Below are 13,415 nucleotides of genomic sequence, written 5' to 3'. Positions count from 1 at the left end.
GACGTTTCCTCTATAGCCAACGCACAGAGTTTCAAAGGTGATAATCATCTAAGTTAGTGAAGCCAGAGCAGGGTTGGCTTCATTCTAAGAAGTGTTTCTTCACAGTTGGGACACTCCCTTAAACTTCAAATTCATTGTGGGAGCAGATACATTGCATTAGCTTTATAGTATACGAAAGGCTTGGGTTCCAGTCCACTTTTACTGAAAACTGCTATTTTAATTTGAAAGTTTTACAACTCGCCAAGCCTAAAAAGTATACATTGAAATTTTGAACACTAATACATGCTAATACTAGCCATTCACAAACCATGGTAGTGGGCACTGACAGGTTTAGCAACAAAACTGCATTCTCATTGGCTTCTACAGTCATGTGACTGAACCTTGATCATTCTTGCTGCAAGTGAAGTGCAGTCATTCTTTCAGCAACAGTGTTTTCTGTGCATGCCTCTGGAATGGACTTTGATCATTTTTTTCATTTATTTACCTTGACCAACACATTCTACCAGATTCATTTACAAAATGGCAGGTTTTCTTTAAAAACACAAAAAAGTGGATTGTGTGTGATGTACAACACCAGGGCAGACCGCAGGGTGGACTTATTTCCATCTTACCAGCTCCTGCACTAAATCGCACTCAGACATGTCCCAAAACACTTTTCTGCCACTACTGACCCTTTGCTTCCAAGTAGATCAACCACCTTAATAATACTCACTGTATGGATACAGGCCACCTTTGTTTCCAGTAGCCAAAATACAATTACCGTACCTTTGGGGTCTATGGATTGTTTGAGAACCACAAGGGCCCACTAATAAAGTTTAAGGTTTTATTCTAAAAAGGTAGCAATGCTTATGTATAAAATATATATATATATATTGTAAGCAGTTAAAGTGTGAAGTTGTGGATGGAGTATATCTCCCTCCCAGGCTCTTAGTCTGGACAGGGTGGAGATCCAGTCCATAATTTCACCCTGGTTCTTAGGAAGCTCAGCTGTAGGAACTGACCCCATTACTGAGGCATAAAAGGCGACAGCTGCCAAGGAGTCAGTCTCTGACAGCCTGAGAGGGAAACCCTCTGAGCACCCTGCATGGTGCAGCATTTCATCTGTTATATCGCATGGACTTTTGTGTTGCTGTTTTGTTGCCTGGAAGCATACATTAAAATAAAGACTGAAGTAAGTTTTTATGCACTTTTGAGTCCAGTGTGTCGTTGCCGCCCCACTCCCTGGAGGACTTTGTTACAATATATATAAAAAGGATATACAATATACACACCGAACAATTATGAACATAAAAGGGACAAAATAATAGAAATTGCACTTTTGCAACGTTGGTTCAAATAGTCGTGGTTTCGTGGAACACGTGGAAATATGAACAGTCCTGTATCAGATACAGCTCCTTGGTCTGGCCAATATGTGATGTGTATGCCAACACTTTTAAGGCTTCTCCAAACTGTACCCCTCAACCTCCCCTCATGACATCAGGGAGAGGCCAGCTGAGTAGATGCGCAAATCTTCCAGATGATAACACAATTCAATATTTCTGCCAGATTTCCCCAAGAGGCGCTTAAGGAGCAAAACTATGGCCATTGTATTTCATAACATGAATTTATCTACAAATACACACCAAACACCAGATGTAGAAGTCCAGCAGTATGCAATTGGACATGCTCTGGAGATCGCACAACAATGGGAGTTACTACAGTGAGTTTGTGGTCGACTACCAGTTCTGAAAATATAGCTGGTTTCAGCCCAAAAGTCTTGGATAATTATAATCCCAGTTATCAATTTCTGCTGTGATCGAGAGAGACATATAGTCTGATATTTGTGGATTGAGTGAACAGGAGGGGAACAATGGTGAGGATTTTGCTCAATAGCACTGCCTGTGTTGGCTGGTTATTTCATTATGGAGATTCAAATTGAAATTCGCTTGTGACAGGATGCATACCTGAACACCTGCATTTAGTTCATCCAGCTTTCCCAGGCATGAAAATAGCTGATACCAGAGAAAACTAGCTAATATGCAAAGATGGATGAATCTCCCGGTGTCATACTTCATAACACTCTGATTGTTCTTTTTCCGAGCCCTTCATATGTTGCGTTACATCAGTCCTACAAAACTACTCATTTTGTAATGTTTTGACAGGCAAAAGCAACAAAAAAGATCAGAGGAGGGAGTCTCTGTGCAGAAGATTATTTTATATACTATTCAATTTATGTGGAAACTTGAGTAACACTGGGTTAGAATAGTAAGAGACTTCAGACATGAAGACAACAAAGATGCAGCAAAAGATAACTCTACAGAATGTAGTATTTACCAACACATAAATGCTATAAAATAATTTACCTGTCATTGTGAGCAGATTTTTAAGTCTCATTAGGTGATTATGATAGCGGATGACATGGACCCAAGACAACTTATATACATGAAGACTTTCTTCAGCACTTTTCTTTCCATCTTCAGGACTTTCATCAGCAGATTCTTGTTTGTCAGAATAGTTGTGCTGATCATCATCTGTGGAGCAATAATCTGTAAATTACAACAATAACAAGAACAAGTGCCGAACTTGAACCAATCTTAACTTCCCTTGGTTGCTATTATTATTTTAGGATGGCTGTTAGTTTATTATTTTCATTATCAGTGAACCTCACCTAATAGACAATTTACGGGTATGTTCACATGCAGCGAAAACGCTGTAGATTTTCCGCAGTGGAAAATTCTGCAGCATTTTCGCAAGTGACAGACTCAAAATCTGCATCATCAGTGCAGATTATGACTAGAAATCATCTGTGTTTCCGCAGCTGATTTCAGCCACCACAGCGCTCCACTTCACCTCCAGATTCTTTGCACTGTCAGCACTTCCTTCACCTAGTAAGCGCAGAACCGCTGGACTGGTGATGCTACTCCCATATCACCTGACCAGCAGAGCTGCACTGGTGAAGGAAGCTTAATAGCGCAAAGACTTTAAAGGTGAGGGGGAGCACTGTGGCGGCTGAAATCAGCTGCAGAAATCCTGCTGATTTCTATTCAATTTGATTTTGATTCTGTGTCTTTCGCAGAAATGCTGTGTACTTTGCCGCTATGAATATACTCTACCGGTAATACATCTAATTAAAAAAAAGCTGAAATGTGACAGCTCATAATTTGCATAGTAGTTCTAAATGTTCTTTATGTCTACTTTGTTTGTATGCATGCATAAAAAACAGAATGGGAAACTACGAATGAGAAAACTGTGAGATAACCGTGATCACATCATAACTAACTTCATAGTGACATCCGCCATATATTTACAGTGGAAGCATAAAGCGACTGTATAGGTTGGGCTTAGTAACTGAACTCAGGTCCGTATGTAATAGGTTCTAGCTGCACTATACAGCTGACATCTGCTGGCAATGGCCCAGGTTAGACAACAATATTCATCAATTCTGCGCATAGACAAGTTCTGTTTGTAGGACAACCCCATTTTGAAAGTAAACTAGAAATATAAAAGAACAAATAATCAAAACACAATATGTCCCGTTTTCTTTTTAAAATGTCATCTTTATTGCATATTAAATGTCATAAAAACAAAACCCAACCAACAATGATGAATTTGCTATTTTTTTCCCATTCCACCCCACAAAATGTTTTCAAGGTTTCGCAACAAATTATAAGGTACATTAAATTGTACAAATGTGTTCTTCTATAAGCTTTTGGAGAGAAAGGATAAAAAAAACTATAGAGAAAAAAGTATTTGGCTGCAGCACCAGAGTGTTAAAGAGGACCTGTCATGTCCTCATTTCAGCAGGGCTGTCTGCATAGCTTAATAATAAATCTATTGAATTGTTAAACTGTGTAGTCAAACTTTATACCACCTGTTATTGGTGCAGTTCACACCAAAAATTGTGCTAATGTTTTGGAACAATTTTTGGCGCATTTAGGCCACATCCCCTTTTCCATGAAGCTGAGCCCTTTGCTGGGCGTTTCAAAAAAGTGTCTCAGGAGGGGTATTTTCTCTCCTTGAGAAGAACACCTAGAAGGTGAGTGAGGAGACTTATATGGCAATGCATGCTCCTCTGGGAATAATGCAAATAAGGAAGTTGGAACACTACCTTTGGCGCAGCAATTGGCACTAGAAAACACTAAAAGTGTCAATAGTTAATCTGCCCCAATGTCTCTCTTTTCCCTCCACTTCCTCCTGCTCTCACATAAAGGCTCCCTTAGTTTCAGTTCCCACAGCTGTAAATCTGTCAAGTTGGCAGTCCCACGTCCATCAATGGATGATGTCACACCTGATTAACAATGAGCAATGGGGACCACCCGCCTGGCACATTCACACCAAAACTACGAAGAGCTTTTACGGAGGAACAGGAGAGAGTAGAGGAAAAAGAGAGACATCATGGGAGCCAGTAGGGCTGCAGCGGCAAAGCTATGCAGAAGGCCCCTACTAGCATGAGGACATTAGTAAAAATAAAATGTGTAAGCAGCATTGTAATATGATTGTAATATCACAGAGAAATCAAAGAGAATTTGGAACTTGTTGTACTTCCTACATTAGCTGAACATAACAAGATTAGTGCATCTCAGCATCTAAGTACTTACCAACAAAAGCAGTGCTCTACTTGATTTTGTCCTAAACTACTACCCTATGACATTTCAAAGAGGGTTAAAGGGGTTGTCCCGCGCCGAAACGGCTTTTTTTTTTTTTTCAATAGGCCCCCCGTTCGGCGCGAGACAAACACAAGGGATGGGTTAAAAAAAAAAAAAAAAGTTTAGCACTTACCCGAATCCCCGCTCTGCGGCGACTTCTTACTTACCTTACCAAGATGGCCGCCGGGATCTTCACCCATGATGCACCGCGGGTCTTCTCCCATGGTGCACCGTGGGCTCTGTGCGGTCCATTGCCGATTCCAGCCTCCTGATTGGCTGGAATCGGCACACGTGATGGGGCGGAGCTACACGATGACGCGTAGAAGGGGCGGAGCCAGAACGCCGCTCGTGCCGAGACCCAAGAGAAGGGAGAAGACCCTTCTGCGCAAGCGCGTCTAATCGGGCGATTAGACGCTGAAATTAGACGGCACCATGGAGACGGGGACGCCAGCAACGGAGCAGGTAAGTGAATAACTTCTGTATAGCTCATATTTAATGCACGATGTATATTACAAAGTGCATTAATATGGCCATACAGAAGTGCTTACCCCCACTTGCTTTCTCGGGACAACCCCTTTAATTATTCCAATGGACAATATTTACAATGGAAAAACTGAGCAGCGCGCAGTGTTCATTTTTTTTCTATAGGCCTACATATTTTACAACACTTCCTATCTCATTTGTAACAGGCAAAATTACCCCAGGAAATGCATTTAAACGTATAAGGTGAAAAAAAAAATGTAAAAGCATATGCCAAGCATATTCAAACACCCACAGAGGCAAAATCCAAATTCTAGACAACGGGCTCATTTACATAGCCATATTGTGTATTTCGGTCCGTAAATAAGCAGTGTATTCAAGCATCGAAATATGCCAATTGCTTACGTATTTTCTGCATATTTATACACGCCCATTGATTTCAATGGGTAATTTTGGTGCGTTATAGGCACCAAGATAAGACATGCTGTGTTTTTTTTTTCACACAACCAAACGTCATGTAAAAAATATGCAGCCGTGAATAAACCTATTGAAATCAATGGGCTCTATTCACTGCCTAGTACACTGCGTTTACATGAATGAACCCTAATGGTGAAACAATGGCCATCTGTTCTTATACATAGAGTAACCTTTCCAACTGACCTGATTTCTAGCACTGCTGTCTGCCTGGACAAGTTTTAAATAAGGGCTGAACACCTCTTTACCTCTCTTTGTCCTTACCTTGCAAGTACTTCTTGTAAGTTGCTAAAAGATCCATACAAGCAAATGTTGGGATGTGCTGGTGCAGCTTGGCACTTTTAGCCTGCACGACAACATCCTTCTCCCCAATTAACTGTTTACATGCCAACATGGCTGTAGCCACCTGTACATACATGAAAAACATGCATTAAACAAAAAAAAGTTAAAAAGCGAAAGTTAGTGAACTAAATGCAAACTTATTTTACTAGATAAACTAAAAGGAGTAATGAATTTACAGAGGAGGTTCACAGCACGACATCCCAATAGACAGGTAATTTTCTGTTTGTTAATGTTCTTTCTGGAGAGGCTAAGATTTCACAATGCTTCTGAACTTTCCTGCCCAGAGCAATTTACTGGCAGTGTACAAGAAAGGTAATATCTTTCTACTGACAGGGACTGTAACTCCTGTCTCTAGTTAGCAATCGTTTTTATAATCCAACATTACTTCTCATCAAGACTGTATTCGTGGTGATACCTCTGCTGTCTTTTTAATAGTACATGCTGTGTAAAATCTCATCATTTTTCCTTTGCTTAATCACCAAGATCATTGGACCCATATTATTCATGGCACTAGCAATGTAGACATAGCTCCATGGAACAATGCCTAACATATTTTTTGAGGCTAAATAGTATTTCTTATCAATCTCTTGTTGGCAGAATCTGCTGTTTCTTTGAGAAAATAATTAGCTGCTTTCTGGATGTTGGCATCAGTCTGAGAACTCTGTCTTTAACTCAGTCAATGCATCTTATTTCACCTTAGCAATCAAAAACATCTACTTTCTTTCATTTTTGTGCTTTGATATTCCATTCAATACATATAAAGCATGAAGATATCACACTCATTTGCCCCTATGCAAAAATAATAAATACAAAAAGGACATGGCTAGGCACATCATAAGAAAATTGGGGGAAATGTAGAGGTATACCTAACAAGCCATTCCCTATAAAGTACAGAGGAAGAGGACTGAAACAGATCATTAGGATGAGATTCAAATTAAATGTCTTCCCATGAAAACATTTTTTTTTAAATCTAAATGTTTAATATGCAGTAAGCTTTCCAAGGTGGCTATACACCTTAGGTAACTGCTCTCACTCATCCGAGAGGTATTCTTCCTGAACCACCTTCATACACATCAATGTTTGGCTCAGTTGAGTGTGCGGTTATTCTCAACAGGGAGAGGGGTCTAAGTCGCTGCTAGATACAGCACCAGCTTATCTCATGTGGGAACAACAGATCAGGTATGTTAACATCAAACATGCCCGATCCTTCTTTCTTTTGACATCTGCTATCATGGGAAAGTCAAAACACCATCACACACATTAGTTGGTCAGTCGAACTCATTAATGTTGATGGGTTCAGCTGACATTCATCTAATGTGTATTGACTGCCTTAAGCTCCCCTATTAGAAGATGCAGGCAGACAGCATTTTATTTTTTAACTCTATCGGCTAACTTTATTATAACTAACAAAACTATTTTCTCGTTGTCCATAGAATCCAATCAGAGCTCAGCTTTCTTTTCTTAAAGGCTATAGAAACCGTTGTATATGAAATATCAATACATATATCTTACTAAGTCCCTGCAAAAGAAAATCATGCTGTTATCTGTTTTTTGCATTGAGTTTTCCTTCTCATGCACTTAACCTCATATTTGATTTGTAGGTTATCCTACATTCAAGTTTCTGGCCTGGGGGTGTTCCCAGCATTGACTGGCTTATCGCTCTCAGAAACATGCACAACCTCAGCTCAATCTCCCCTCTCCTCTTTCAGGACCTACGTAGCATAACTATGCCCACTCAATGCTACACAAATATCACTTTCTCTCTATGAGGATCTACTGATCCAATTCCCCTTCACTGCTAAGAGCAGACATTTCACCTAGAATGCCCTCTGTAATAGTAGCTTTCTCTGCTCTGCTCTCATCCACTCTTCACTGGCACTGTCATACAGCTCTCTGTAATAGCTCAGTGAAAAAGCAGTGAATGCACATTTACAACAGGGAAGCAGACTAGGTGAAGGAGCTGAGAAATAACCCATCTATTTACTCTGACTGACACAATCTGCTAATATTTCAGTCCTCCAGTCTGCAGTGCCTTGGAAAACAATACAAGCATAGAAATCAAACAATCAGCCATTACTAATAAAAACCAATTACAAAAAGCTTTAATTTCTCAACACACATTAAAAAAAGGTATACATAGCCTTTAAACTCCTTTGGAAAAACTGAAGCTACAGTGTGATTAGTTGCTATGGGAAAAAGGCAAGTTTTTCTGTTAGTCTTCATAATTGAGTGCTAACCACTACAAACATATATTAAGAAATTAAACAGCATGAAATGTCGTAGCTAAATCAATACACTTTAAAGCACACTATAGCCCCCATTGAATCCCATCCCAAGGCAGACTATTGATAGCATGGGAATCTGGAGCTTCCAAGCTAAATGAGAGCAGTTTATGCAATTTCAAAGGATGCTGGGTTCCGCTTTATTCTGACCATATCTATGACGTGTCAAGAAGATGGATTCTTTCAGCTGGAGGGTAATGCCAAGCTCTTTGTGTTTCTTTATCACCCACAATACGACTCAAATTAGCTATTACAAGTCAATACAGTTCAGGCTTCTCCAACTGATGAATTCAGATAAATTTAGTCAATTTTTGGGAATTTTATTTATAGTACGTCAGAAAATAGATGTTTTAGAATCGTAAACACCAGCTTATTATTAAATCTGCATATTCAGAGTCATTAAACATACAAATTATTTTAAGTGAAGGTGAGACAAGGACAATGTTAGAGTCCACGCACGGTTGAAGAAAAGAAGAACCAGTTATTTCCATCAGCTATCTATCAGGCTGGACAGAACACAGTAAAGAAGAAAATCTTCCTGGTGACAAATGCTCCCATTCCTCGCGTACCGCGGCACTAAATAACGTTTAGATATAGCAAAAAGGAAAACAGGTTTTCCCCTGTAATGTTCACAAATCTGATTATAGGATATTATGCCAACCCATAAAATCTGGTGTGATCATAAAATTTCCAGGAGACCCTGTACTCGAACAGATGCTGCTTATACTGCCAGCAGACTAATATCTCAAAGACTTGTTTCCATGAAAAAAGACAAAATCTTTTACAAGCTGTACAGCAATATGTAAATGACTTTCAAAGATTCCAAGAATTTAAAAATAGATTGCATGGAGATCGTGCATGAAAATAGATGTAATATCATCTTATATGAGGGATTTTTATAACATGTAGGCATATAAAAATAGTATTGTTCTATGACTGCAAACTAAGCAGATGTCTTCACAACAGACAATCTTTCTTGCCGGCTCCCAGGAGAGTGCCTTGTCTAGCTCAGCTCCACATATTTTCTGAAGCAAAGCTTCACTGTCTCTTCACATGCATTTATCTGACTGTCCAAATAACAAACACTTTACTTGGAAATCAATAAGAAGGTCATGGCTTGTCCCTACCTGGATGAAATAAGCTTATGCAGCCTGAGAACAATGCTAGAAACGTATGATGTAATGTATTCATCTATTTATTATGTGATGCAAAAGGAATAAACTCTTGCTTGATGACTGGTTTTTACCCATCAACTGGCAGAAAAATCACTCAACATTTAGCCTAGGGTCACACGGGGCGGATTTGTTGCTTATTTCCCGCGGTTGGCCGTTGCATATCCGCATTGCGGCCATTCCGTCGCGGTTGCAGTGCAATGCAGTGCGAATGTGTTTGGCCAAAATCCCGTTCTCACAGGGCGTAAAATTTTCCGCAGAGCCGCAGTGCGGATATGCAACTGCGTCGCGGTTTTGAAATATGCAGCATGTCCAATCTTTTGACGGTTCCGCAGCGTTTTTTTTTTACATAGGGCCCCATGAACGCAGCTACAACCGCAATGAAAACCGCTATTGCTTGTTTTGCAGCGGTTTTCATTGCGGTTCCGCAGCAGATTGTTCGCATGAAAAAGAGGGGCAATAAAGTTTGTTCCCAGGAAGTGGTTCAGCGGCCATTTTAGCTGCTTGGCGCCATTTCAGCCAGGACTTGATGGAGACTGGAAGCAGGGAGCAGGAGCTCTGCCGGCAGAACCCCCCCACAGCGGCACCAGAGCCAACCACAGCGGCACCACAAGAGCCCTCCACAGTGGCACCAGAGCCCTCCACAGCGGGCGTGACCAGAGGCCTCCACAGCGGGCGGCACCAGAGCCTTCCACAGCGGGCCCAGAGCCCCCCACAGCGGCACCAGAGCCCCCCACAGCGGCACAAGAGCCCTCCACAGCGGGCGTGACCAGAGGCCTCCACAGCCGGACCAGGGCCCTCCACAGCGGCACCAGAGCCCTCCACAGCGGGCCCAGAGCCCTCCACAGCGGGCGGCATCAGAGCCCTCCACAGCGGGCCCAGAGCCCTCCACAGCGGGCGGCACCACAGCCCTCCACAGCGGGCCCAGACCCCCCCACAGCGGCACCAGAGCCCCCCACAGCGGCACCACAAGAGCCCTCCACAGTGGCACCAGAGCCCTCCACAGCGGGCGTGACCAGAGGCCTCCACAGCGGCACCAGAGCCCCCCACAGCGGGCGGCACCACAGCCCTCCACAGCGGGCCCAGAGCCCTCCACAGCGGGCGGCACATCGGATAACGAAGGTAATGCACTACTTCGCCTATCATTGCTCTTTTGCGTCCTTTCTCTTTTGCATTGCAATGCATTTTTCCCGCCTTTTTCCTCCCTTGCTTTGCTGCACAATTTATGGCCTTTTCATCTTTTGCATTGCAATGCATTTTTCCCGCCTTTTTCCTCCCTTGCTTTGCTGCACAATTTATGGCCTTTTCATCTTTTGCATTGCAATGCATTTTTCCCGCCTTTTTCCTCCCTTGCTTTGCTGCACAATTTATGGCCTTTTCATCTTTTGCATTGCAATGCATTTTTCCCGCCTTTTTCCTCCCTTGCTTTGCTGCACAATTTATGGCCTTTTCATCTTTTGCATTGCAATGCATTTTTCCCGCCTTTTTCCTCCCTTGCTTTGCTGCACAATTTATGGCCTTTTCATCTTTTGCATTGCAATGCATTTTTCCCGCCTTTTTCCTCCCTTGCTTTGCTGCACAATTTATGGCCTTTTCATCTTTTGCATTGCAATGCATTTTTCCCGCCTTTTTCCTCCCTTGCTTCTTTCCCCTTCGGCATCTGACGCGAAGATGTGAGCCTCGTTGTTATTTTGTGCAAATTGAAATTCTGCGCCACTGGGCACTAATGTTGTGTATGTAATGAAATGCAACCATTCTCTGTTTACTCACAGGACGAAAAAGATTTTCGGTTGTCGCAAAGGATATATCGGGAGTATGGCGTGGTACCAGCGAATGGGTATAAACGTTGCCAGGATGATAACATTGGTGAGTGTAGTGTGCGCTGACACAACCATATCCACCCACTTGGAATGCTATTCAACTTTTTTTCTTCTTTCCCCCCCCCTTCAGGTTGAAAGTAGGCCTGAGATATGGGACCCAGCCGAGACGGGCTACAGCGACCGAGATTTAAAGGCAGACGCCTGGCTATCGGTATGCACTGGCATGTATCCCGATTGGGACTCCGGAACTGCTGCCCTCCACAGTGAAATACGTAAGTTTACACTCCTGAAACTGCTTTGTTGTTTCTTCCTTGGATGTACTCAGAACTGTACTGCATCTAACAACACTCTTTATTGCAGGTGTCGGTGGTACTGCTTGTACCCTGTTTAATTGTCCTTTTTCATTATTTGCAGTTAAAGATGTCAAGAATCGTTGGCGGTCGGTTCGGGACCGCTACAAGAAGCATGAAAAAGATTGTGAAAAAAGTGGCATGTCGCCTTCACAAAAGAAATGTCCATACCAGGAGCAACTGCGCTTCCTCCGAACTAGTCGAGTGTTGCGCGCGTAAGTGCAAATAACTCTCCTAGCTCGGGTTCGATGTGGTGTCATTTTGAGGTTCTAGGTCTCTAATGTTACTCTTGTTTCGCCAACAGATCCAGCGGGAACATTGGGGCCGCGCCTCCCACGGACACCACCGCTTCACCTGACAAAGATGGGCCGGGACAGGAGCCGTGTGACGATGAGTCCAGAGAAGGTACCCCAGCCTTGGAGGACAGCCAGTGTAGCACGCCCGATTTGAACCCCACTTCTGTTTCTCCAGAAGTGGGGGAACAAATTGTGTCGTGTGGCAATACTACTGCCCCTGCCAGCAGAGCATGTGTTAGCAGGGTGGTGACTTCCGCGCGGGCCAGCCGCAGCGTTGCTGCTGGCCCGCGTCGGAAGAATAGCAAGGCAGATGCCACCCAAGAGGCGCTGTCTTTATTACGCCGTTCTGAGACGGCCGACCAGTGGGACACAATGGGTACAGCCATTGCGTCCCGCCTTCGTGAACTCAGCTCAGAGCGGCAGTGGACAATTCCGCCAGTTCTGTACACAGTGCTAGAGATTTTCGGATCGCCAAGAGCCATTGCCGATAGCACTGCCATTATTGTGGCAATGAAAAATGCAGCCTTTCCTGTTCAACACTCAAACCGCATGCTGCCTGCACCCCAATCTTTCCCTGATCAACCGCCCAGGGTTTCTAGGACACCGGTATACCCCATGCACCATGGCTCTCCTGACACTGGCTACGGCGACACTGCCTCAGGCGGTTCCCCATCACAAGCGTCATTTCTATCACTCATGAATAGCCCTCTGCAACAGACATCGCAACAGTCCACCTCACGACTGTGCACGCCACCAAATGCATCTCAATGCATTATAGGAGAAAACTCTTTTACTTATACGACATTGGAGTAATCGCAAACGTTGAGTTTGGGATAACTGCAATGTCCTACAGCAAACCATCGGAAAGTATAGGTTCCGTGGTGCTGTTGCCGTGTCTGCCAATGCACGGATTATGCTGGTGTCCCAGAAATCCAACGGATGGTCATGGGAACGATTGGGGTTGCAAACATCGCTCACTCCCAGCTAAGATGTGCTCTGCGGCAAAAGAGGCAAGGCGCACTAATTCCATTACGGCAGTGGAACGCACGTAAATTTCTTTGCGGCCTGTGCTACTGTACGAGAAGGACTGCCTTTTTTTTTTTTTTTTGTTTTCAATTTAACGCTGCCTTATTGTCCTCCAAGGTTGGGGTACATCACTTCTCTTGACTCATAGTCCTTTCTTTCCCTATATTTATTTTCATGTCTGTCTGTTTCCATGCTCGCTCTATGTTTGTAACAGGAGTTCGAGCATGGAAAAAAAAAATGGTGATGACAACAGGGCCATTCTGCGTGCCTGTTGCCATCATCATTTTCGCTTGCGGCATGACCGGCAAGTGTGGCCAGAGCTATACTGCTTGTGGATTGGCCAGTGAAGGAGAAAGTTAGTTGTATTCAAGTAGTGGTAATTGGTATGTGCGCTGAAAAAAAGTAGACGGCTCAACTAATGCTATGTTTATTTTGCACAAAATAAAAAACCATCATTGTCTAACCAATTCCGTTTCTTTACAATGCAGATTATATGTTTTGTGCGCCGGAAAAATTTGGAGAACAATCTTTTTTGTGAAATATTAAAA

General features: G+C 42.9%; 2 protein-coding genes across 3 annotated transcripts in view; one reads left to right on the top strand and one right to left on the bottom strand.

Annotated features, from left to right (window-relative positions):
* CFAP54 (cilia and flagella associated protein 54) overlaps positions 1–13,415 on the bottom strand; it is a 394,557-nt gene that overhangs the window by 29,767 nt on the left and 351,375 nt on the right. Inside the window, exons 62-63 of the mRNA XM_066591462.1 lie at positions 5,844–5,985; positions 2,343–2,510 (exon numbers count right to left, since the gene is read on the bottom strand). Coding sequence (XP_066447559.1) covers positions 2,343–2,510; positions 5,844–5,985 — 310 coding nt within the window. The remainder of the gene's footprint in view (positions 1–2,342; positions 2,511–5,843; positions 5,986–13,415) is intronic.
* On the top strand, positions 10,441–13,409 carry LOC136611686 (uncharacterized). Of its 2 annotated transcripts, XM_066591461.1 has the most exons (5): positions 10,441–10,497; positions 11,148–11,241; positions 11,326–11,467; positions 11,610–11,760; positions 11,850–13,409. In XM_066591461.1, exons 2-5 carry the CDS (start codon positions 11,191–11,193, stop codon positions 12,652–12,654), a joined length of 1,149 nt encoding a protein of 382 aa, XP_066447558.1. In that variant the 5' UTR covers positions 10,441–10,497; positions 11,148–11,190; the 3' UTR covers positions 12,655–13,409. The 2 variants fall into 2 exon arrangements, with proteins under 2 accessions (XP_066447558.1, XP_066447557.1); XM_066591460.1 differs by lacking the exon at positions 10,441–10,497 and having other exon boundaries at positions 10,988–11,241.

Source organism: Eleutherodactylus coqui, chromosome 2 (assembly GCF_035609145.1).
Source record: "Eleutherodactylus coqui strain aEleCoq1 chromosome 2, aEleCoq1.hap1, whole genome shotgun sequence".
In the NCBI taxonomy this organism is placed as follows: Eukaryota; Metazoa; Chordata; class Amphibia; order Anura; family Eleutherodactylidae; genus Eleutherodactylus; species Eleutherodactylus coqui.
The sequence above is the reverse complement of the archived record's forward strand: the minus strand, read 5'-3'. Positions and strand labels throughout refer to the sequence as shown.

Bases quoted from the DNA above. Each gene is read 5' to 3' on its own strand.
- LOC136611686 (XM_066591460.1), top strand. From the start codon at position 11,116: ATGAAATGCAACCATTCTCTGTTTACTCACAGGACGAAAAAGATTTTC. The intron at 11,468-11,609 runs GTAAGTTTACAC...CATTATTTGCAG, and splicing joins TGCCCTCCACAGTGAAATAC to TTAAAGATGTCAAGAATCGT. The intron at 11,761-11,849 runs GTAAGTGCAAAT...TTTCGCCAACAG, and splicing joins ACTAGTCGAGTGTTGCGCGC to ATCCAGCGGGAACATTGGGG.